Source organism: Delphinus delphis, chromosome 1, assembly GCF_949987515.2.
Source record: "Delphinus delphis chromosome 1, mDelDel1.2, whole genome shotgun sequence".
Taxonomy (NCBI): Eukaryota; Metazoa; Chordata; class Mammalia; order Artiodactyla; family Delphinidae; genus Delphinus; species Delphinus delphis.
This window is the reverse complement of record NC_082683.1, coordinates 161776236-161800392: the sequence shown is the minus strand read 5'-3', so window position 1 is coordinate 161800392 and position 24157 is coordinate 161776236. Positions and strand designations below refer to the sequence as shown.

The following is a 24157-nucleotide window of genomic DNA, read 5'->3' as shown; positions in this document are numbered from 1 at the left end:
GAGATGCCCCGCATTCATTGCACCGTACACACAATTTCCTTCTCACAGGAAGGCCCTTCCTCTAGCCTCCACCTGCAGGTATCCCTGGTGCAGGTGCTCAGAGGAGGCTGCTGGAAAGGAGGTTCTGCTGGGAGAGAGCTCTGTGAGGACAGGGCTCCGGACACGGAGTGCTCACTCAAGAGACACGTGCTGAGCAGAAGACTGAACCACGAAATGCAGAGCGGGGCCCAGGTCCCTCCCCGCCTCCGAGACTGCTGTCTCTCGGGCATCTCTTACTCTGCAAAGCCGACGCAGAGAAGCCCAGGGTGAATCCTTTTCTTTTTTTTGTTCGTGGGGAATGTGTGGGCGTGTTGTTTCTATGAATCTTTTTCTCTGCCCCTGAGCTCTCAAGATGTTTATCTGCCCCACACCCTGGCCTGTATTCTGGCTACTGCGTTCACGTGGGCAGCCGTGGCTGCCGGCAGAGGACGTGCCGCCCCAGCCCAGGCCCTCACAGCCCCAGGAGAGCCTGCCCAGCGCAGCATCCGCAGCTCTGTGGCTGGGTCAAGTCCTCCTAGGGTGTCTCTCCCCTTCCCTCCCAGTGGAAGTGGCCCTGCTCACCGGAAGTGGCTCTCCACAGTCTCCTTCTTCGCGTCTCTGGAGAGTCCTGTGATGAACAGGGTCCGTCTCACCTGCCGCAGAAACACACCAGGGAGAAAAGTCACCAGGGCAAGCCAGTCTGCCAGGGGGACACACCCTGTTCAAGCCTCCTCAGGGAAGACGATGGGGACTCAGAGGCTCAGGTGCTTGCCTTCCTGGCCTGACAGAGCCTTGAAGTCTCTTCTTTACATAGCATCTTCTTCTAGGCAGTCAAGAATAAATTTCCAGGGAATTCCCTGGTGGTCCAGTGGTTAGAGCTCTGCGCTTCCACTGCACGGGGCACGGGTTCGATCCCTGGTCAGGGAACTAAGATCCCGCATGCCACGCAGTGTGGCCAAAAAAAATTTCCAAAGCAATTTCGATGAGCCTCCTTTGCATGACAAGAGACTGAGAAAGAACCCAGAAAGGGGAAGTGACTCAAATGAGGTCACACAGCAGATCAGAGGAGGACCCAGGCCTGGAACCAGGTAATAGAAACTCCCTCTCCCCCCATCGAGTTATGGGCTGCAATGAGAGAGGGAGCTGCTCTCAATTCAAACTTCTTGGAAGTTACTTAGAATCAGTAACTACACGCCCAAACCCCACAAATCTAAAGGCTAGTTGGCAAAATGGGGGGAAATAGCCAAATCCTAAAACAATCTACCAGAAAAAAATGTTAATGCCGATTCTGAGCACCCATTTGCAAGCCTGAGGCCCCTCCTTACCCTCACTGCCATCGTGGTGCTGGGGAGTGAGCCTGGCACCACTCCTCCCCAGCTCCCACCTGAGACCCTCCCCAGCACGTGTCCAGCCCCCCACCGCCCCTCACTCACCAGGTTCTCCTCTTTGTACTTGATGGACCGGGTATGGTGCCGCATGAAGCCCACAGTGAGGATGAGGTAAAGGATAGCGAAGACGGTGTGCAGCCAAAGGAGGTCGTTGCTGCGGGGGAGGGAGGGACACCACCTGCCCTCAGGGCTGGGCTCCCAGGCAGGGAGTGAGGGTGCAGGGCTGGGCTTGGCTACCCTCATGGCACTGAGCTGAGGGCCAAAGGCTTCAGCACAACAGATTCCTCCAACAGAGGTTGAGCGGCCAGTGCCCTTTAGAGAGGGCACTGTCCTGACTAATGAAGACCAGCTCCACGGGGCCCTCTGTGTTTCCTAAAACCCGCTGCAAAACAACGGCGGCCTGGGGCATGTCCATGCCCATAGCCCAGCAGCGGGCACCAACAGCAAAGAGGCTTTCAGACATTCACTCGCTCACTTTGGACGACCTCTGGCCTATCCCGGGCTCCAGAATCCGCCCTCTCCTTGGTCTCACCCATCAGCACCCTCACGCCCCCCAACTTCGAACTCACTCCGTCTGTAGGTTTGCGATGGTCGTCCTCCCAAAGCTGTAAGGGTCTTTGTCTGCAGAGAAGCACAGATACTCAGTTGCAGGGTCACACTAGGGGAGTGGGAGGGGGGCAGCACAGCCTTGGTCTGTGGAGCTCTGAGAAGCAGCACCATAAGATGTCCGAGAAGTCAGAGGACTGTATCCGGTCTTTTCAGAGCTACACCAACCAAGGCCTCTGCTTTACTCCAAGATGCTTCTGGCAACTTCTCAACCTACCAGGTGGGTAAAGTCAAAATCTGAATTCATCTTGCTTTGAGAGTCTTGTGGCATTCCTTGAGAAATCTAGAAACACCCTAAGCTGTTCCCAAAGCCAAGGCTGGGAATCACTGGGCGTAAGACGTGGATTCGTGATGGGGACACCGGATTCCTGTGGGTGCTGGGAAATAGAACGCCACGCTCTGATTTTCACTTTGAGCAACACAGACATCTTCTGGATCCACTACTTGTGGCCTCCTGATTTTGGGTGGGGGCAGGAAACTACAAAACACACTCTGAAAGCCCCCGATCAGTCTTGGGGTCTTCCTCCTACTTGGATATTAGGGGCCCCAGCTCTTGGCCCAGGTTTGGGGTGGCTTCTTCTCCAGATCTTTAAGCAGATGGAAAAGTTCAGAAAGTCACCCTGAGACCTTCTCACATCTGAATTTGAGCATGAATCCCGGGGTTCTGATCCACCACAATGAGGCCCTTTCCCCAGGGCTGCTGCTCTGCCTGGGCCCAACTCAGGCAAGATGAGGAGTCCTTACCCAGCAAGCTCCCCGAGAGGTTGACGGGCAGGATGACACACAGAGACAAGAAGCTGACCACCACCAGCAGGAAGATGATGTGTCTCTGGAACGACAGGTAGTGGATGGCGTCCTCCCCACACCACTCCAGGATCTGGTCATCTCTGGCCAAGACACACATGGAATCCTAGTGAGTAGTGGTAACAGGCTGGGATGATCTCATTTAACCCTCATGACCGTCCGTGAGGTAGGTCCCAATTTGATCTCCACTTTTTTAAATATGAGGAAACAGGTACAGAAACAGCACATTAACTTTTACAAACATCCAGCCTGTAACAGCAGAGCTATGATGTGAACTCCAGAGCCTGGAGCTCTCAGCCCTCGCCCCACACTCCTGGACAAAGGAACCTGCCACTGCTCCACTTTAGGTCTCTAGAAACATCTGTGCCCACGTTTGTGTGTAAATACAATTATCCCTCATCCCTTTCCTGCACCCGTGGACAAGCAAAGCCACTGATAAGAGGGCTGCTGAGAATCTCCTGAGCAAAGCTGTGTGTGTCCAGGCTCACGGCTCCCACCCTTCCTCCCGTCTCCTCCTCAGGGAAACTGGGAGACAGAGGTGGAGCCACTGCTTTATTTTATTTATCTTTGAATATTTATCTATTTATTTGGCTGTGCCGGTCTTCGTTGAGGCGTGTGGGATCTCCGTGACCGCGTGCGGCCCGTCATTGCGGCACGTGGGATCTCTAGTTGCCGCGTGTGTGGTCTTTTAGTTGTGGCACGCGAGATCTAGTTCCCTGACCAGGGATTGAACCCGGGCCCCCTGCATTGGGAGCGCAGAGTTTTAACCACTGGGCCACCAGGGAAGTCCCTGGAGCTACTGCTTTAAACATTGTAAGGCTCAGTCCATCCCGCTGGCCCTGCCTCTTCCCTGTGTCCCTGCTGTGGCCCCAGAGGCGGGGGGCGACCTGCTCCACCCTTTCCCACCCTCAGTGCTGTATTTGGAGTCTCCAGGTCATTTGGGGACCCAGAAGATTCTGGGTTCTGACAGCCAGACTTCCATGCTACAGAGGGAGAAGGGGAGGGGGGTGTCTCCTGTTTTCCTATTCTCCTGACAGGGAGTTACCCTGAGGATCCTGCTTCCAGAAGACAGGGAAAGCCCTGCATTGGGAAGAAAGAGCTCAGGGAAGCAAGGGCCACAGCATAAAAAGGCAGGTGTGAAAGGTGTGGCGCGAGGGCTCTGCAGCCAGCCAGCCAGACCACGGTGGACTCCAGCTCAGCTGCCTCCAGAGAGGGTCACAGCACCCACCTGAGGCTGGGACCTAAAGCAGGGAGGCTACGACCCGCTAGCTAGCTGGTCACTCAGCAGGTGCACAGGAGGCAGTGAGGATCCAGGCCCAACGCCGTGCCTGGTGCCGGGTGGACGCTCGCGGTACGCTTGCTAATATTATCCCTTTTTACTGCTTACCTGGAGGACAAAGTTCTGCCACTGACTACACTGTTTTCACTTCTAAATACACTACCAAAATGCATATACTTTGCCACAATACGTGCTTACTAAACAAACACTGGTGAAGATTAAAACCCATAAGTGGGACTTCCCTGGTGGGCCAGTGGGTAAGACTCCACGTTCCCAATGCAGGGGGCCGGGGTTCGATCCCCGGTCGGGGAACTAGATCCCACGTGCACGCCGCAACTAAAAAGATCCCGCATGCCGCAACTAAGAAATAAATAAATAAATATTTTTAAAAAATAAAACCAATAAGTGAGTAATTTTCATCAACAATTTTTTCTTGAGATACACCTCGAATTTCCCTATCTTGCTGGGAAAGGCAATCTGGAAGGAAACTGAGAGGCCTCTTTAAATGTCAGTTGTAACGCTGGGCGTGAGCAGCTGTTAAAATTTAATTGCAGGGCTTCGCTGGTGGCGCAGTGGTTGAGAGTCCGCCTGCCGAGGCAGGGGACACGGGTTCGTGCCCCGGTCCGGGAAGATCCCACATGCCGCGGAGCGGCTGGGCCCGTGAGCCATGGCCGCTGAGCCTGCGCGTCCGGAGCCTGTGCCACGCAATGGGAGAGGCCACAACAGTGAGAGGCCCGCGTACCGCGAAATAAAAAAAAAAAAAATTTAATTGCAGCCTTAAAAACAGTCAAAGTGTAGTCCTTTCTGTGGCAGGAACAGAAGAGAAAAAACAGTGGGAGTTGAAATGGAAAAATATGTCTGATACAGCATTAAAATGACAAAGCAGAATACGCAACTGTACGGGTATGGCCTCACTCAATGAGAAGTGAGGTCCTCGCAGAGAGGGCTGGAAGGGGACATGGAGTGATAGAAACAGTGGGTATGGACTGCGGTGCAAACCGTCAGCAGCCTTTGCTAGTTAACGTGAAGATGATGAGTCAAAGTTTCTGGCTTTGCCCCACCCGATCGAGGCAGAGAGTGGGGGGCACAGCCCAGGGTAGGGGAATGGCCTAAGTCCCAAGCAGCGGTGCCATGGGCAGTGGCTGAGCAGAGGGAAACATGCCGAGGGCATCTTTCAGAGGTAGGGGTAGGGGTGACTTAAAATTTCTTCCTATGAATTCTGTTCTGTACGTGATGGATTTTTGCACAGAACATGCATGACTTCCGACACTTCCGGAGGAAACGCTGACATGATTTTGGAGTGGGCAGGGAAGGGCGAGGCTGGCAAACCTACCTCTCCCACCTCTGTCCCCTCCTCCCTCCCAGAAACCTCCCCTCCTACTCCAGACCAGAATTCACTGGTTTCTTCTGCACAACATGCCTTCTGCCAGTTCCCCTGGGAACAATTCTCACCAGCCTGGACTCTTCACAACACGCTCACGCGTGTGAATGCATTTGAACTAGACAGAGCAGGTGTTATTCTCAGCCTGCTTTTATAGTTGGGGAAACTGAAGCCCAGAGAGAGGGACATACCCAATGTCCTAGAACTGTCACATTTCATCACTTCTAAGATGGCATTTCCATATTTCAACACCTCTGAAATGGGGGGCACCCTGGGATCATAGCCAATCACAGCACAATAGGAAGCATTTTCTCATTCTCGGTGCTGTGCGTCTTACAACGGCGGTTTCTCAGATAGGATGCAATACGGCCGCAGGCAGCAGAGCTGAGACTCGCAGCTTGGCTCTCCCACCACATGCAAGGGGACTAACTGGCTTATAATCACCAAGCGCCTCTTTCAGGATTTCTCTCCAAGGGGCCCAAGTTTTTTTTTTCTTTTTTTTTTTTTTTCTTTTTTTGCGGTTCGCGGGCCTCTCACTGTTGTGGCCTCTCCCGTTGCGGAGCACAGGCTCCGGACGCGCAGGCTCAGCGGCCACGGCTCACGAGCCCAGCCGCTCCGCGGCATGTGGGATCTTCCCGGACCGGGGCACGAACCCGTGTCCCCTGCATCGGCAGGCAAACTCTCAAACACCGCACCACCAGGGAAGCCCAAGGGGCCCAAGTTTTAAGGAAAAAAAGAAAACTTCTAACCACATGAGCTGAATATATTAAGCAATCATTATTTCTCCACTTTTCACTAATTCAAAGACATGACACTGCCTAGAAGAGCTTCCATCCAAATATATCCGTGTTAAATAGTACGTAGATATAATTCCTGCCTAATGCAAAAAATTAGCTTTAATTAGCTTGCACAGGGGCTCCCTGGGCCACCTTTATTCTCAGCCCCCAAGTATAGCTTTGGGTCTGAACTGAAAAGTATCTGAGAGACTCCAGCTCAGGATCAGGCAGCTTGGCTCTCTCCTGCTGACTGGCCGACACCCAAACAAACCCACCCAGACAAAGACACCTCCAGCCACCCGCGCTGTACTCACTGCAGGCGGAAGACCGCAGTCAGCCAGGGGCAGCATCCCTGGAAACGGAGAACAGGGATTAGCTTCCAACAATCTCTGTTTTTCGGAGGCAGACATAATCATCATCTTTGACTTTAAACAACCACCTAACCTCCCGTTTTATAAAAAGCAGTGCTTTTGTCCCAAATTCAGCAAAGCAACCCTCTTGTCCAAACGCGACAGAGTCGGTGTGTTCCCAGTCCTCTGTCACATGCATCCTGTGCCTGGAGATCTTGTGAACGTCTCTCAAGTTTTGACAATTTGTGGAATTATACAGGCTCCTGGGTCAAATGGTGCAACTTGAATGGAGAGCTGATGAAAGTTCAAGGCCGCTCTGGAGAAGCTGACGGGGGGCTTCTGTTTGTTTCAAGATAACTGAATGAGATGCAAGACAAAAGCAAGGAACCAAGCCCACTCAACTGGACAGTTCCCTGGGGCAGGGTTTAGAGAGGGAAAGGGTTTCATGGGTTTTAGTGTCCGTCCGTGGTATCTCTTCAACTTGATACCACTTCAAGCTGGACTACCAGCTGGGAAAAACAAATATTTGCTCGTCATTCATTTGACAGTCACTTAGCACCTACTGGGTGTCAGGAGGTGGGGAACAGGGCTGGATAAGATTCGGTTCCTGCCCACAGCTGGCTCATAAGCTAGCAAGCAAGTCAATAATTAACTGTCACACAAAGCCGTTAAGTATGATAACACAGACAAGAGCTGTAGCCAGGTGCCTGAGAATTAATCAAAGTCTCCCGATCCTGGATCACGCAGCTGCCACCTTTGCTGTGGTATTTCCCAAGTTCAGGTGTCTTTGTCAAAGCAGAGAAGAGCTCTCACCAGCATGTGCCACTCAAGGTCAAGGGTATAGAGTTAGCGGCTCAGCAGGAGTACAACTGCCCTCTCCCTGCCAATTCTTTACTGCCCATCCTTGCAAGCCCCCATCCCGCAGCCACAACCATACCTGCCCCTTAAATACCAACCAGCTCGCTTTCAAAGTCCTGCTGCCCTGAGGAGGAAGATGACAGTCTCTGGAATCTGGACTCACTAGAAACACAAAAGGGAAAAATGGCAGATAATCCTTTTAAAAGGTCTAAAAACTTATGTCTAGTATCTCGCTGCCTCTTAGAGCTCAGGACCAAAGCTACTGGTGCTCGGTGGCTGGAACAAAACATAACTCACCCTGTGAAAAATATAGGCAAGGGCATCGACCGTTCCAAGGTTTGGTGAGACGTCAAACTCTATGTTACGCGGGACGAATAACAGGGGGTCAGGGTGTCAGTGGACCATCCTGTGCTCCACACCCTTGAACCTCAGCCCTGTGACTGGTCTACGTACAGTGACTTCAAAGTGTTGCCTGTTTACAATATATTTCCCAATAGAGCAAATAAAACTTGGAATAAATACTGTATTTTATCAAATCTAAGACACCACTGGTTGTAAAGGGCACAATTATTTTTTGAACCACTAAGGAGTAAAGGATGCTGTCAATTAACCATGATCACCATCGATAATAAGTTGCACCCAATTTCATAGATGAGAAAATGCCAAAGATGAGCGTTTTAGACTTGATGAACTAGGGCATTTCACATTGCTAATTTGGGCAGATCCTTGCTTCTGAGTAACCCATAAAAACACCCCGTGCGCTGTGAATTTGAGGTGTTTGCAATATGCTACGTTTTGCTTTTCTCTCTGTTTTCCTACTCCTGGCTTCACCATCCCACTTCTCATGGCATAAGGCCTGGTGAAGCTCAACTTTCAAAGCCTTTCCAGAGAACTGCCTCAATTGACCTTCATGGTAACCCTACGGGCAAGAAGAGGCAAGAGGAAACAACCGAACGAGCTCAGCGTCCTGACCAAGATGACACAGCCACGGAAGTGTGGAGGCCCCTGATTTCCAGGTGCTCTAGTCTCTTGTAGTACTCAGCCCTCCTAGGAGTGAATGTGCCAAAAAGGCACCAGGTGTTTCAAACGTTTCCCCCCAAACCGTCCAAGGCTGGCGCACAGCTGAAGCAGAGGCCCCAGCACCTTACCCCAAGGTTAATACCCTTGGGCTTCCGCAAACACCAGGGTGGAGACTGTGGGGAAAGAAGGTGCATTTACAGACACCCCCATCGCCCTCCTGCACAGACCGCATGTCAACATGGGAACCCCCTGAGGAGCAAGGGTGGGGGTCTGCCTGCGGAGCCCCCGGGGAGGCTTGGGCGGGACAGCCCGGACCAGTCTGTTTCCCCAATCGCTTCCTATTGCTGCATTTGGCACAAGATCCTGGGGTGTGGGACAGCTAGTTGGAGCTGGAAATTCCAGTTGTGCAGACCTGGCACTCATTCTCCCCCTTCAGGTGACATGCGTAGAGAGCCCAGGGTGGAGGTGGAAGGACGTGAGTCCTGGCCAAGGCAGTCTGTGCTGTGTGACAGAGTGTCCGAAGCGGGCGGATTAGGGCCACTGGCTGACCCTGACCCAGAGGAGAGGAGCAGCTCACCTACGGCCCTGCTGCCCTTCTCAATCCAGCTCGCCTCATCCCCAGCCCCGAACTAATTAATCTCAAAGGAGATACACTTGAAAATGTCCAAGGCGAGAAAGCAAGCTGGCGTCCTCCTCAGCTGATGATGAAAGCCTTAAGTATCTAAGGCAACTAGATTTCTTCCGTAGCCCGAAGCAGCTGGCTCGCCGCGGGCCAGCTCCGAGCCCCGGGGGAAAGCTGGGTGTGTGGGCAATGGTTTTCTTACCGCCACCAAGAAGGTACCAAGGCTAATCTCACAGGTCTGTGGTGAAGAGCAGAGGGAACAGTCTCTGGTACAGGCCTGGCAGACACACTAATGAACACAATCTAATACGAGCATCATGTGTGGGCTGTGCCTGGTGGGCCTCACAAGCCCCCAGCCCCATCCCAGCCTCTGTCTCTGTCTCTGTCTCTGTCTCTCTCTCTCTCACACACACACACACAGACGCTTGACGTAATGAGTCTTTTTTACCTGTTTGCTTCTGACACCAGGGCAATGCGGCCATAATCCCAGAAGTTTCTTCTTATGATGGAAAATACCAATACTAAAAACTAAAAGTAGAAAAGAAATCAGGTCTTGTAAAAGCATATTGGATGGCTTCTAATTAGGGGCAATTGTCTTAGGGGCAAAGCCCACCCCTCCCCCAACACCCCCCCGCCCCCCCGCCCCGCCGGACTCAGGAGGGCTAAAAGGGCCAGAGAAGGCACGGAGCTGCCCAAGGCCACACAGCTCAAGGGCTCAATGCTGTGCTCACCCCCTTCACCAGCTCCTGTCCCCTGTGCCCAAGCCACAGAGGCTGTCAACACTGACACGGAGCTTGCCCCAGCAGCCCCCTAGTCAAGCACTCAGGTCCTGCTCTTTTAGTCTCAAGGCAGCCCTGACAGCCACGGCCTTCCTCAGCCCTGGTGTGCCTGCAGGGTCTCCTGAGCAGGATGGCCCTCACAGCAGCCCTGGGGACCAGCTCCCTCCTTCACTTTACATAGAGCTGCATTTTTCATTACAGAACAGAGGTAGCAGAGCTCCTGGAAGCTGAGCCAGAAGTGGTCAGATCTTTATCTTGAGTTTGGTTCTCCTGGAGGCAAGCCCCGGGGACGCCTGGTGCAGAGCACGCGGGGGCCCTCGGCAGGCCTGTGTGCCCAACAGCAACGCGAGGCGCCGGACTCAAGTCTAACCCCCTTTCCGCTCTAAAAGTCTGTCGATTCTAGACTGTCTCCTCGCTCCCTCCGTGTCCACCTTTGCAGGTCCTCTGTCTTCCTCCTGCCTGTCTCCCCTCCCTGGACAGGCTCCCTCCCTTCAGGGCTCAGCGTTTTAATCAGTATATCCCTGCCTGCCCTAGTCAGGAACTGTGGTTTTAAATGTGGGTTTTGCGTAAAATAGCTAGTGGGAAGCAGCCGCATAGCACAGGGAGATCAGCTCAGTGGTTTGTGACCACCTAGAGGGGTGGGATAGGGAGGGTGGGAGGGAGGGAGACGCAAGAGGGAGGAGATATGGGAACATATGTATATGTATAACTGATTCACTTTGTTATACAGCAGAAACTAACACACTATTGTAAAGCTATTATACTCCAATAAAGATGTTAAAAAAATTAATGAATGAATTGGCTAAATGGAATTTATAATAAAGAACATTGTATATTTAAAAAGAAAGAAAGAAAGAAAGAAAGAAAGAAAAAGAAAGAAAGAAAGAAAAAGAAAGAAAGTTGTTGTAGTTAATGAGCACCCAACGCTGTAGTGAATCAGGGCCTCCTACGCTGAGTTGCACATGCAGAAAGGAAACATGGAAACTGGCATTTTCTCCGTCCTATTTGTCCGTGTTGGACATTCCCTTTATTCACGTCATGATACTCTTTCTGGTATTCCTTCATGTTTAAGCACAAATAAAATTGCTCTGTTTCTCAAGATATAAAAAAAAAAAAAAAAAAATGTGGGTTTTGGACCCCAGAGGGGCTGAGTTCCAGCAGAATTTTCTCAAGGTGAATCTGGAAGTTGGTGATATATTTTCAAAGGCAGGTGAGTCCTGCTGTCGGATAAACATGAAGGCGGCTTGGCAAGCGCCTGCCCTCTGCCCTGGCTGCTGCTCCCTTGGCTCGAGCGGTGTGGACATTTCCCACGCATCTCTCTCCTCCAGGCCCCTCTGGCTCTTTGGTGGGTCCCTTCCTCCACCCCACCCCCAATCCCCGTAACCTCCTGCAATACAAATCCACCCCCACCAGCACACTCCACCGGAGAGCTACTCTCTCTTCTCAACCAAGACATACCCACCCCAGCCTGCCTCTCCGGACTTCTCTCCTTGGCCCAGACCCTCCCCTCCCTGGAGACGCTGGATGGATCACAGCTCTAGGGCCACCCTCCTCCATGAATCCCACCAACCCTCACATCCATCACCACTCTCCTGCCTCCTCCCTCCTCCCAACCAAGGCTGGTAGATATGACTGTTCTCAACCTACAAATGGGTTTTGGCTCCAAGACGTGGGTTATTCGGCACTTAAAGAGCCCTTTTTCGTAAAAGCAACATGAGTAGCACACGGGTTCCCACATTTGCCCTTAGAGGACCAACAAATGTAGCAAAAGTCTAAGGCAACAATTTAGACTTTAATCCTAGGGAGGAAAATGCAAAGAGGAGTTAGGACTCCCTTTCCCTCTTCCTATGAACATTTTTCCCCCCAAGCAAACTTGGGTTGGATACCCGCCTCCTTCAGGGACGGGGGCCCTCGGGCTACCCTAACCCCCCTCCCCCAGGCCCCCACCTAACCTCTGGCCCAAAGCAGTCCAAGGGGTCTACTCCCTCCGTCCCCTCTTACCCTGTTTAATCAGATGGCCTCCACTACATGGGAGGAGAAGGTGACAAGAGGGACCAACCATCCCATGGGCACTTGTCAAAAGAAGGTGCCTCTGAGCCCCAGTAAATCTCACCTAGCATGTCTGAGCCAGTCTAGGGGAGAATACGGCATATTTCAGATTGGGTTGGGGGGGCGGTCTTTGGGAACAAGGAGGTCTGAACTAAAGAAAGGCCACCTATGAGGGTCGGCACTGAGCTCGCCTTTCCCCAGTTTTCTCCTTTTCTCGTCTGATCCTCTAAAGGCCCAGGGACCCCAGCGGGGAACAGGGGGGTGACATTTATAAATTGGGAATTGCAGCTGCTCTAATGCTCATTCACATCTCTCATCCCTGTGGACTGACCCTTCCCAGGGGCCTTAGACACATGACGGGCTGGTAACTCGGTAACAATGGTAATAATCAAAGAATCGTAATGTGTATTCTTTACACACATTGCCTTATTTAATCTTGTCCCAGAATCTTCGAGGTAAAAATTATTACCTCCATTTACAGAGCAAAAACCTGAGGCCTAAACAAGCTACGTAACACGCCCAAGGTTACAGAGCTGCGAAGTAGCAGAGCTAGGACTTCAACCCAGGGATGTCTGCTGGCTCCTCACCTGAGTTTCCCAGAAAGCCCTGGGGTGGTGGGGAGTTGGGGGATGGAGGTTAAACAAACAAATAACTGACACGATTCCCAAGGAGTCTCACCAGGAAGCAGCTGACGTCTATGAACAGGACAGTGGGGATGCCACCGAAGGTGACCCCCTGGAGCACGGTGCTGTTTTTGGCCGAGTTGTAGCAGTAGGAGTCATTGGGCTGGTCCCCGATGCCCAGCCGCTGGCGGATGGCCACCGCCCTGGATTGCCACAGCTCCAGGAATGGGGAGTCAGTCATCGTGCTGGTCCTCCCTGGAGAATGGGACCCGGCGGAGGGTCAGGGCTCCAAGTCTCCCGTGGTTTCCCAGGCCAGCGCGGGCAGAGCCAAGGGCGGGTGTCTCCTCCAGGGGCTGGTGGGGCACAGGGATCGGGGAGAGGCAGACACCGGCCCCGAGCGCCCGGCAGAGCCTACAGAGAATAGCTCCATTGTGGGAACAGCCCGGAGGGTCAGATGGACCGGGCGGATGGCTCACCCAGGACACAGCTGGCTGCCTCCCCAGCGGGGGTGAACAGGAGGACAGGGGAGGACAGGAGCTGCTGTGGTGCCTGCCTAAGGGGTGCCAAGTTCCTCCAGCCTCAGGGATGACTGCCGGGAAGTCATTCCTGCAGCGGGACCCTGGGAGGTCTGGAGGGCAGGCAGGGGAGACCAGGCAGGGCACAGGAATCAACAAAGGAGGAGGAAGAGTGTCCAAGTGCAACAACTCTTTTTTTTTTTTTTTTTGCGGTACGCGGGCCTCTCACTGCTGTGGCCTCTCCCGCTGTGGAGCACAGGCTCCGGACGCACAGGCTCAGTGGCCATGGCTCATGGGCCCAGCCGCTCCGCGGCATGTGGGATCCTCCCGGACCGGGGCACGAACCCGTGTCCCCTGCATCGGCAGGCGGACTCTCAGCCAGTGCGCCACCAGGCAAGCCCAACAACTCTTGAACATCTGAGCCACAGACAAGAGTTCATAGGATGTCAGGCCGGGGCCTCAGAGACAGGCCCACTCCATACACTTGGAAACCAAGGCTCAGAGATTAAGATTAAGGAGCTGGTCGGGGCAGAACTGGGTCTCAGACCCAGCCTCCTGGGTCCCAGACGCCAGCTCTCTTTCCACTACACCACACTCCTTCTGCAGCCGGCTACACACATGGGTTAGTTTAGTGAGAGATTAAAAGCCAGGAAAGGGGTAGCGGAGAGGAGACAGAGAAGGCAAAAGGGGGTGGTCTAGGGTGAGGAGGATGGGGTCCCAGGCCTCCTCAGGGACCCCTGAGTCGCCCACCGTGCACCGCTGGAGCACTCCCCAGGCTCTGCCCTCTCATTCCTACACCCCTAGCCTTACTGGAAGGTCCAGCATTTCCAAAGCAAATATCGCTCCAGGCTGGTTGTTGACTTTTCCTTCGAGGCTCCTGGTAACCCAGGTGAAACTAATGGAAATCTCCAAACACCAAAGGCCCCAGAGTTAGTAGCCAAGTTCTGGCCTGCTTTTCACACTGTCTGTGGCTGAAGAGCCTGGAGAAATGCTCAGCAACACCTTCCTCTCAAGGTCCCACCTCCTTAAATCTGGTTAACCTAGATTCCCAGGGGACTTCGGCTAAGTCTGGTCTTTCTACCTGTTAGAGGGACAAAAATCTTGGGGACAAGAAGAGGAGGTACAGAGAACAGACAGATATTTGGACTACCCGGTAATACTGGCAGGATGTATGTTGGGAGAAGGTGATTCCCAATTCTGGCCCCTGGGACGGCTGGGTTGGGGACAGTCTCACACACACACACACACACACACACACACACACACACACACACACACGACAGGAAGTGCAGGGTGGGTGGGGGGAGGTGGCAGGTCAAGGGCATGGGAGGACTCCTCAGAAGGCCAAGTCACTCTCTCATCCCTATAAGAGACTGGGCAATGGCCAGAGGACGTGATGGCAGAGCCACAAAAGCTGCCTCGGGCAGACAGATGGTCTTAGCTTCCCTCCTTTAAACCCCACCCCCTGGCACCACCCCAGCAGAACGCCCAGCCTGACACTGATTGGCAAAGGCCTGCCCCTCCTTCCTGTCCCCCGCACTTACCAGATGCCAGGGGAAGGAAGTGTGGATGAACGCCTTGGAGAGGACCTCAGTTGATGCAGGCTCTAGCAAAGACAGTGGCAGCCCTGGCCACCCTCCCAAGCTGCCTCAGGTCCGCCACTCATTTCCTGCAGGGCTTTCCTGACTGGGGTCATGGGCCACCAGCCTTTACAGACTTCCCTGAAGGAACACAGACCGTCAGAGGCACGTGGGAGCTGCCCTCTTCCAGTTCAGGGCTTCTGGTCTGAAACCCTGCAGCACACTTCCCCTGCACTCACACGTGCCCCAACGTGTCGGAACTCAAACGCTCGTGCGGAGCCTGTGGTTCTTTCCAATGCGCTCCCTCCTGCCCTGGCTCTCTCCCCAGACTCCTAGCACTACGGAGGGTCCACGCTCCTCTGTGCTGCCCTGCTCCTCTCTCCTCTCTCTTCCCCAGCACCACCTGAGGGTCCAGCCTGCCCCCTCTTGTCCAACGGCTCAAGGCCCTGCTGAAGCCAGGGCAGTGGACCTCCCCCCACAGAAGTACTGGCAGCTGTAGGCTCCAGGAAGACTGAGTCCAGGACCTCATACAGGCCCCAAGAGGCTTCCCCAGGGCCCCCAAAGGCTAGAATCAGGAAAAAGGAATGCAGCAGAACAAACAAGGAAGGCTTGAAAAGTGAAGTGGAAAGAAAAAAACCACCCCCATAAAATGGTCACAGAGGGAGCATTGTTCCTGGAAAGGGGCAGCTACTGCAGTGGTGCTGGGGCAGGATGAGCCCCACCAACGCTGCTTTGTGTTGAGCTTTGGGAGAGCAGAGGCCCCGCGGGAAGCAGGTACCTAGGCTCCTCTCCCCACTTCAGCCCCAGTCACACCTCTAAGTCAAACAGGCTCCCCTGGGTGGTTTGACAAGGTTTGATAAGAAGGACTCAGTGAGGTCAGCCATCAGGTCCCAGCAGCCTGGGATGGACCCTCAGGGCTCCCCAGAGGTGGCCTGTCTTGCCTTCCCCCTCCAGATGAGGGCACGGCTTTGGGGGCCCGCGTTCTCCCTCAGAACTTCCTGCCTCGTTGTAGTCTGTTACCCATGGAAAGTCCAGATTCTGCTGAACCATGACGGTCCCTCCAGGGCCAGCCCCCTGCATCCTCCCAAACGGGCACGCTCTGAGAGGGCAGCTGGAAACACACGCACCACAGGGCGGCCCCGCCAGGCTCAGAAGGAACGGGACGAGGAGAGAAGGGAACTCAGCTGGTGGTGACCGGGAGAGAGCTAGCTCAGTGGGCAAAAGACTGGTGGTGCTGGGCAGGGGCCAAACCACCAAGTAGGCCCTGTGGCCAAAGGCGCCCTGCCTGGCGATGTTCACTCATCCCATATTTGTCAGATATGCATGTGTGAATGCCTAGTCTTGTCCATGCCTTTCAGAGAGCTCTCTGCTCATCACCTCATTCAGGAAAGGCAAGATATACTGCTGAGGCCCAGGCGCCAGGTGAGCAGCAGGTGACTCAGGCCCCAACGCAAAGTTCAGCCCACATACACCGTACAGTCTGGTTGTGGCCAGTGAGACTGAGAGCTCAATGCCATGGCTGGTCCCGAAGTTGCCAAAGAAGTCAGCCGCCAAGGCTAACCCCCTGCCCACCTGAGCTGGTAGCTGCTGGCCCCCGTAGCACACCTGAAGACTTTTACGCCGCCCCTGCCAGGAGTGGCAGCACACGCTGCAGGAAGCGTGCGAGCATCGTCAGCTCTTGCAAATTCAGGGTATTTTTATCATCACCAAATTTTCCGACCTTGTTAGGATGACAAGCAGCTCCAGGCCTTCTGCCACAGGAGGTGACTCTGATGTTCTAGATGGCAGGTTGCAAACCTCTCCTTAAAGCCCCACCAAACAGGGCCCAGGAACCTGGACAACCCTTTACCTCCACAGACACGAGCCCTGGAGCGCCAAGGAAACGGCACAGGGTCTGGCTGCAGTGGGAGGCGGGGGCAGCCGGCAGTCACCTGAGCAGGCTCTGGAGTTAGGGTCTCAGCACCACGTGCCTTTAGACAAGTGGCTTAAGCGCTCTGCGATCTGGCTTCCTTCTCCATAAAATGGGCACAATGACGTCTCTCCTGCAGGGCTGGTGAGAGGCAACGTCCATAAGGCACTGAGCCTTCGTGGGCACTCAAAACCTCCTCTTATTTTGTCACCTCTCCAGACAGTGGGAAAGACAACATGAGGGATAGCAGGACCCCATCTGATATTTTTCCTGTTACAGCCCAGTGAACAGCCAAGGGAGACCTTTGCCCCCAAACTAAACAAACAAGAGGTGAATGAAGGCAAAAGGAGGCCTCTGCTTCTGTACACATCCACCTCAATGCAGAAGCAGACACAGGACTACCTGACAGCTGTCAGAGGAGGGGAGAAGGTAGAAAGACAATGGGCGTGCAGAAGGGAGAAGGGAAATATGGGTCGTTTCTCCAATAAGCGACGACCTGGAGTCTTTCCTTCTTGCCAACGACTGTCCACAGCCCTGCAGGAGCCAGGGCCTGAGAAAGACCCCAGGATGCCACCTTGTACACACTGGGCCTGGAGTGGTGAGCACAGTCCACTGGCTTAACCTCAAACCCTGCACGCTGTGGGGCTGGGACACAGCCACACAACTTCAGCGTGGAAGGAAGCTGGCGGGTCATTCTGCGTACCGCTGTGGCCTGCTGCCCTTCAGGACACCGCCTGAGCTGAAAGACAGAGGCCACGCCAGAGTCTCAGGTGGCCGGGCTTATCAGGTACTGGCACCTCTGCGTTTTGGGTTTCCTGGCAGAGCTCTCCTCGCCCTCCCCACCCCTCCCCAAACCCCCAGCTTCCCTCCTCAGGACTCCACCAGGGCTGCCGGGAGCGGTCACCGGGGAGCAGCCCCAAGGTGCTTTCTACCTTCCCAGCAGCAGGTGACTCAGATGCCTGGCCCCTTCCCAGGCCCACCTCGCAGAGTCGGAGAAGGAAGGGCCCCCAGCCTGCGCTCCGGGTTAGGCTGGGAGGTCGACACCAGCTGAGAAAACCCCAAAGAGAGGGGTGGGAAGAGAAAGGGATCAGCCATAAAAGCGAAAAGTTGGAGCCTTGGAGGGGGAAATCCCGAAAAGTCGTTAGGAAAGTGGAGAGGCGCGGCGCTGGAAGAGGGGCGCGGGGTCTGCGTGGCCCAGGGACGGACCTTCTCCTCCCACCCACCCGGTCACCCCCTGCTCCGGAGTCGGGGCTGCGGAGGCCGGAGGGCCGCACCCCGGAACCGGACACTAGACATGGCACCCTGACGTAGACCCCAGGCCCTGCACGTCCCGGGAAAGGCGGAGGGCGACATTCCCCCCTCCCAACGCTTCTTCCCCTTTACCTGCGGCGGCGGCGCTGCGGCCCGGCGCGGCCCGGGGAGGTTGTCTGGCTCCACCTGGCCGGGCGGGGCGGCGTCCAGACTACTTACAAGTTACAAAGTGAAACTCCGGCACTCGTGCACATGCGCAGACCCGCGCCCACTGCTTGCTCAATTTGCAGCTTCAGCGGGACAGGCGTCTGCGCTGCCGCCGGCTCCCGCGCCCCGGACCGTGCGCCCCTCGGCGATCCTCCGCCCTGGCTTGGCCCCGGGGCGGCTGCTCAGCCCGCGCAGCTCCTCCTAATGTTCTGCAGACCCCGGCCGGGCCGGCTCGCATCCTGGGACCGAGGAGGGCGCCGCCACGGCTAATTCCTCTCCCCAGTCCCCGGCGCGTCCCCCTTGCCCCGGCACCTCGGGGAACCCCGGGCCTAGCACAGGGGGAGGCGCGGGGAGAGCATCAGCAAATGTTCTTGGTTGTCCTGTATTGCACTGAATTTCCGCGACTGGCTCCTCGGCCCGCCAGGGGGAGTGGGAGGATGGGAAGCTCTGCTGGGCTCAGCCCGCACCTCGGCTCCACGCAGTCCGCGGTCACCCGGATCCCAGTGTGAAAGGCCGCGGCTCCCCCACCGCTCTGGGCAGCCGGACGGGGAACGCCCTGTGGAGGGTGGGTGGGTGCGTCCTACGTTTGGCCCCAAACGGAGGTCGCAGTATTTTCAGCGGTCCCCTGGAGCCAAAGCGGGTACTGGCAGGACCAGGCCGCCGGGTGCCACCCATCTAGCCCAGCTGTTTCCTATGAGCCAGCGGCCTCCGCAACTGGGCTGTAAGCTGCCCGGGGGCGCCGGGGTGTGCGCTGGGCCACACGCAGGACGGGGTTCAGTGAGGACTCCGCACCCTGTGAAACCGAAGACCACCGCCTGCCTGTGGCACCAAACTGCCCTCTTCTGCAGGCCTCGGTTTCCTCGTCTGCAACACGAGGGGGTGGGACCGAAGCTTCCCCTCAGGTCCCTTCCGGCACTAGAAATCAGTAAATCTTGAACAGGCCTTCACTCCGCACGTGTGCGGCTTTGCAGGGCCTCTGACCTGTCTTCCATTTCTGGACCTTCCTCTTTCCTGGAAATGGTCAAAGTGTTCTCCTTCCCTCCCTGCCCACACCTCCAGCACCAGCCTGGGGCTCTCTGGAGTGGGGTGGGGTAGGGGATGTCTCCTGCTTCTCTAACAGCTCCTTTTGTCCCATCCGGCTTCCTCCCTCTCCTCCACCCCCAGCCGCTAGTTATTTCCCACAGTTTGCCCTTGGCCCCTGCGCTCAGCTCAGCCCGGCCCTTGTCCTTCTGCGCAGGTGCCTGACTATCTCATCTCTCCTGCTCTCACCTCCGGCTGCCAAGGGCCTACGCCTGACCTCCAGCAGGTTCCTGGGTATGGCCGCCGGACTTGCCCCTGGCTTCTCAGACTGCCTCTGTCCAGTCTCTGCCCCCCACCCCGTACGCCCCACCTGCGTGTCCCTATTCCGTCCCTGCCTCAGTTAATGGAGGCCCCCCTGCCTGGTCTGTGCCCTGGGGCCCAGGGAAGTGCAAAGTTCTAACCCCTAACCTGGTGGAGCCACTGACAAAGAGAAAAGTTAGGATCCTTGATTTCAGAGAGGGAAGGGATTTCTAAATTTGACTTTCCGTTGGTTATTTCAAAATCAAGAGAAGGCCAAGATAGATCAGAATGTGAGTTGAGATAACCATAGCCCCCATTATGTGTCAGGCAGTATGTAGAGTGCTTATAAAAATACTATTTCTGGGACTTCCCTGGCGGCGCAGTGGTTAAGACTCTGTGCTCCCAATGTAGGAGGCCCAGGTTTGATCCCTGGTCAGGGAACTAGATCCCACAAGCATGCCACAACGAAGGAGCCCACCTGCTGCAACTAAGACCTGGCACAACCAAATAAATATTTAAAAAACAAACAAAACAAAACACTATTTCCTTAAATCTCCAGTAAAAGTACAGGAGTCAGGGACTGTCTCTATCTGATAGACAAGAAAATGAAAATTTAGAGGATATAGAATTTATAGCTAATAAGAGCTGTGCGGCCTGGCTGGCAAGGAATCCAAGACATCCACGCCCCAGGCCCAGATCCTACATCAAACTCAGTTTAAAAGCCAGTGTAATCTTGGCATTCAAAAATCTTATATTCACCATTTTATCATTTGCTCCCTTTATCTGCCCCCAAATCTAAAGGAGTGACCCACATTCTTGTAATATTGATGATGATTTTGATCACAGATTTTTAAAAATTTTGTATCAAGTAGAATTGAAATAAAGCCCACTCCCTGTGCCCAGAAAAGTAAAAATGTCAACAACAATGACCAAAATAAATTCTGCCTTAATCCTAAGAGGACAGGCACCTTAGAATCAATGCGTTTTGATCCTAGTACCCTGTACCCTGTATCACTTAACTGAGACCTCGAACAAGTCTTTTTAAGCTTTTCCCTTAGTTTTCTAATCTGGTTGACCGAATCCCTATAGAACTTTCTGTTCCCTCACAATTTGCAGGATTCTGGGTAAAACACAGCAATACCGAATAAAATCTGTTTTATTTGTTTCTTGCAGAATACTCTTCTTATCTGAGTTGGGAATGCACAACCCATACCTGACCCTAGGTTTTAAGCCCAGAGTGGCAGCTGCATCTCCCACCCATACCACAGAGCTCAGCCCAGATCCAGTGACAGGACAAGGAAACAATGAATGACAAATTGTGGTTTCTCCTCTTAGGTTACAAAATCTACACAGATAAGTGCTTAGGATACAGTGCAGTGAATAATGTCAAGAAAAGGTAGACTGGGCAGGGGTTACCCAGTGGCCAGGGAGACTTGTTCCGGGGAAACAAAAATCAGAAAGTGAGCTGACTGGTCAGAAGAACTCAGGAGAGAGCACAGAACATGTGCCATCCACGGTTCAGTAACCCCCATCTCTCCCGGTACCTGGAACACTTCTGACACACACACAAGCCAAGTCCCTCCATGGCTGCACCCCACACCTACGGCTCCAGCTTCCTTGGTACAGGCGCCCCATCCGAGGCACAGCTGCACTTCTGCACCCTCATGTTGGGCAAGCTGACCACCTGGGGCCTGGGCTTGCCTCCCTCCGGGATGCTGACAATCATGGGCAGCGAGGTCGTCTCTGAGGCGATGCACTGTCTCGGCCCCAGAAATGGCCACTTGAAGGTCAGGGGCTCTGGGGGCTGCTGGCAGGTGCCCACACACTCATAGGCCAGGAAGCCTGGGGGCTCCAGGACCCAGTTCTCAGCCCACTTCATCCCCTGCAGGTCAATGTACACCTCCCGGCGGCAGCAGTGGGTGCCCTCGGTCGCTGGTACCTTAGGATCACAGTTTCCCTGAGCTCTGTGGAGGGCAAGGAGAGGCAGAGTCAGAGGTCAGCTGGGAGGGCAGAGGTCAGCTGGGAGGGCAGAGGTCAGCTGGGAGGGCAGAGGTCAGGGAGCCCAGGGCAGGGCTTCGTGGGGCATCTGGAGGGAGATTTATGGTCCATCTCTTGTTATGTTCAAAATGCTGGATATTTGTGTAAGGATGGATAACTAGAAATAACCCCCAAATAAATAATTCGATCTGATATTACTCCTAAGACTGTTAGGAGAAATTATATATATATTCATCCATTCCCATAGCACCCTGTAAAGTTGCCCATTTCAAAATAAGTTTAATTCCGCCATTTGCCTCATTATTCGGGTTCACCCATCTGACCCACAGCACCTACCCGTAATCCCTGAGGTCCAGGGTGTGCAGCTCCAGCTGGGGCTCCCGCTGCCCGGCGCCCGACGGCCCCTGCGAGGCGAAGCGGACCAGCGTGTGGGCGCTGGAGGCCAGCGGGCCCAGGTGCTCCCGCTGCACCGACACCTGCAGCAGCAGCGACTGCCGGGGCCGGCGCAGCTGCTGCCAGAAGTTCACGGCATCCGTCACGTCCAAGGCCTTCCAGCCGCTCTCGTGGATGGACACCAGCCTGCGACACCACACGGAGACACGGGCCCGCGCTGAGGGGTGGGGACTGGGACGGCTGGGGTGGCCCCGGGGGGGGGGCCCTCTCCCACCCTTCTCCTCCCCCTCCCCTCCCCCCCCAGGGGCCCCCCGCGCCGCCCCTCCTCCCCCAGGGCACCCCTCCTCCCGCGCCGGGCCCAGCCCCCCTCCTCATCCCCCGCCCCACACCCCAGCCGCCACCTCCCCACCTGGAGTCGATGAGGGAGGTGCGGTTGGAACCGTCATCGCGGACGTGCAGCCACTGGACGGTGACTCGGGCGCGGTCGCTGCGCGGGAAGAGCCGCTCGTGGCTGCGGAGCGCGGCCTTGGGAACCGGCTCCTGGAAGAGGCGCAGCACGGCCTGCACCAGCTCGCTGTGGGGCGGCAGCCGCTGCTCCATGTCGAACACCAGCAGGTGCGAGGAGACCTCGGACACCAGGAACCTGCCGGCCACCTCTGGGGACACGAGCGGGGTCAGCGGGGCCCCTCCGGGCACCAGGGGAGCTCTGAGGGTGGCAGGGCCCAGGTCCAGTGAACAGGGTTTCCCCAGTAATCCCTAGGGAGAGTTTGGGGGCTGGGAAACTGATGGGCCAGGCCAGAAAGAGAGCACCTCCACTCCTAGAAAAACGGTTAGGGCCAAGCAGGCTCTCCCCCATCATCTGAGGTTGGGGCTTGTTTACTAGTGGCATCTGCCCTCACCTGGTAGGGGCAGCTTTGAGACATCCTGCGAAGACTGGTGCTTCCAGTGAGGACTACAAACCCACAGGCTTCTTCAGGCAAAGGGGCAGGAGGGGGAATGGAGCACGGGCGGCAGAAGACCCAGCTAGTGAAAATCTATGGTCACCGGCTGAGACTGGCTTTTCCTAAGAGCCAGAGGAAGAGCCCAGAATTTACTCTCATTTCCCTGCTTATGCCCAGTGAAATGTCCCCCAAAGGAGGAAGAGTAGCCAGGGGCCTGTAAACAACTTTTGTGGGACTGCTGAGCCCTGAGGGAAATGGTGAGGATGGGTACAACAGCCTCCTCAGAGGCACCAGCAACATGTCCCCAACACCTGAGGCTCCGGGTGGGCAGCATGACCACCTGACCAGCCAGCCCCGTGACCACAAGCAGTCACACCCCCCCCCCCCAAGTGTCCAGGTCTCCTCATCTCCCAGACACCTGGCCGGGTCTATCTCTGGGCACTGAGGAGGAGAGCCCCAGCCCCAGGGAGGTGACAGGCTGCAACAGGATTCAGACCTGGTACCTCCCGTCTCATAGAACACCCACAACTCTGGGAAGCAGTCAGAGCTGCTTTAATCTCACTTCCAGAAACGTAAATAGGCTAGAGTTGTTCGGTGACTTGTACAAAGTAAAACAAATATCACAACTGAGAACTGAACTCAGAGGTTCTTTCTCTCTGAGGCAACAGTCTCTGCTGAGGCCAGCCTTTTTGTCCACCAGCACAGAGTCCCCTTGACAGTCTGTCTTCTCTTCTCTGTTCTCCCCTCTTTCCACTTTGCTTCCCTACCCCAGGATATCTGGTCTTGCCTTGGCCTTGGTAGCGGGTCCAGCCTGGCCCAGCTCCTGCTGGCCCCAAGGGGGGGGCCCTCAGTGCAGACAGAGACCAGGGGCCCGGGCCCAGCCTCCCTCACAGTCCATGGTCCCTCCTCATCACCCTGTGGAGCCTGCGCCCCCGATCGCCTCCCCAGAGCAGCCCCCGCACCCCCACCCCGCGAGGACCAGGCTGCAGCAGGGAGGGAGGGCCTCACCTCGGAAGTTCTGGCTGAACCTCTTCCCCCGGGAGCGGGCCCCGTGGCTGCGCTGCAGCAGGGCCACGTACTGGGCCCTCACGTGGGCAGGGATGATCAGCCTCTCCACATCGGCCCTGTCCAGGACAGGAGCCTCGCTGAGGCGCAGCTGCCGCAGCAGGCTGCCCAGGACCTGCTCCTCGGTCAGGGCCGCCCCGGGGCCGGCCAGGGGCAGCGCCCAGAGCGCCCAGCAGAGCCAGAGGGGCCGCATGGTGCTGCTCGGGAGACGCAGGGGCAGAGCGGACGTGTCCCCGGACGAGGCTCCGGGAGGGTCCCAGCTGGGTGTGCTGAGGGCCAGGCTGGGCCAGCTTTATAGCCAGGCCTGGGCTGGGCCTGGGTGGTGGGAGGGAGGGAGCCCGGGAGGGAGGGAGGTCACACCCCTCGGACCTCCTGGGAGTTCAGCGGCCAGACAGGTCCCTGAGCCCCGAGGAGGGGGCTGTCTG

At 55.6% G+C, this 24157-nt stretch overlaps 2 protein-coding genes across 8 annotated transcripts in view; both read right to left on the bottom strand.

The window, feature by feature from the left end:
- TMEM63A (transmembrane protein 63A) overlaps positions 1 to 18050 on the bottom strand; it is a 33233-nt gene extending 15183 nt beyond the window's left edge. For 2 of the 6 annotated variants that reach the window (XM_059997505.1, XM_069540084.1), the window contains exons 1-9: positions 17941 to 18049; positions 12609 to 12964; positions 9551 to 9630; positions 7559 to 7622; positions 6567 to 6604; positions 2757 to 2899; positions 1976 to 2027; positions 1452 to 1560; positions 601 to 671 (exon numbers count right to left, since the gene is read on the bottom strand). In XM_059997505.1, the coding sequence (XP_059853488.1) occupies positions 601 to 671; positions 1452 to 1560; positions 1976 to 2027; positions 2757 to 2899; positions 6567 to 6604; positions 7559 to 7622; positions 9551 to 9630; positions 12609 to 12794 (743 nt within the window). In that variant the 5' untranslated portion in view covers positions 12795 to 12964; positions 17941 to 18049. Of the gene's footprint in view, positions 1 to 600; positions 672 to 1451; positions 1561 to 1975; positions 2028 to 2756; positions 2900 to 6566; positions 6605 to 7558; positions 7623 to 9550; positions 9631 to 12608; positions 12965 to 14612; positions 14790 to 17940 lie in introns of all 6 variants that reach the window. The other 4 variants (XM_059997496.1, XM_059997524.1, XM_059997514.1 and 1 more) reach the window with 4 other exon arrangements.
- A 2885-nt stretch (positions 18051 to 20935) lies between these two features.
- LOC132414680 (left-right determination factor 2-like) lies at positions 20936 to 23925 on the bottom strand. Of its 2 annotated transcripts, XM_059997460.1 has the most exons (5): positions 23676 to 23925; positions 22354 to 22382; positions 22136 to 22251; positions 21670 to 21912; positions 20936 to 21299 (listed from the first exon to the last, which is right to left on the bottom strand). In XM_059997460.1, the coding sequence occupies exons 1-5, from the start codon at positions 23923 to 23925 to the stop codon at positions 20936 to 20938; spliced, it is 1002 nt and encodes a 333-aa protein (XP_059853443.1). The 2 variants fall into 2 exon arrangements, with proteins under 2 accessions (XP_059853443.1, XP_059853435.1); XM_059997452.1 differs by having other exon boundaries at positions 22136 to 22382.
- Positions 23926 to 24157: the final 232 nt, after the last annotated feature.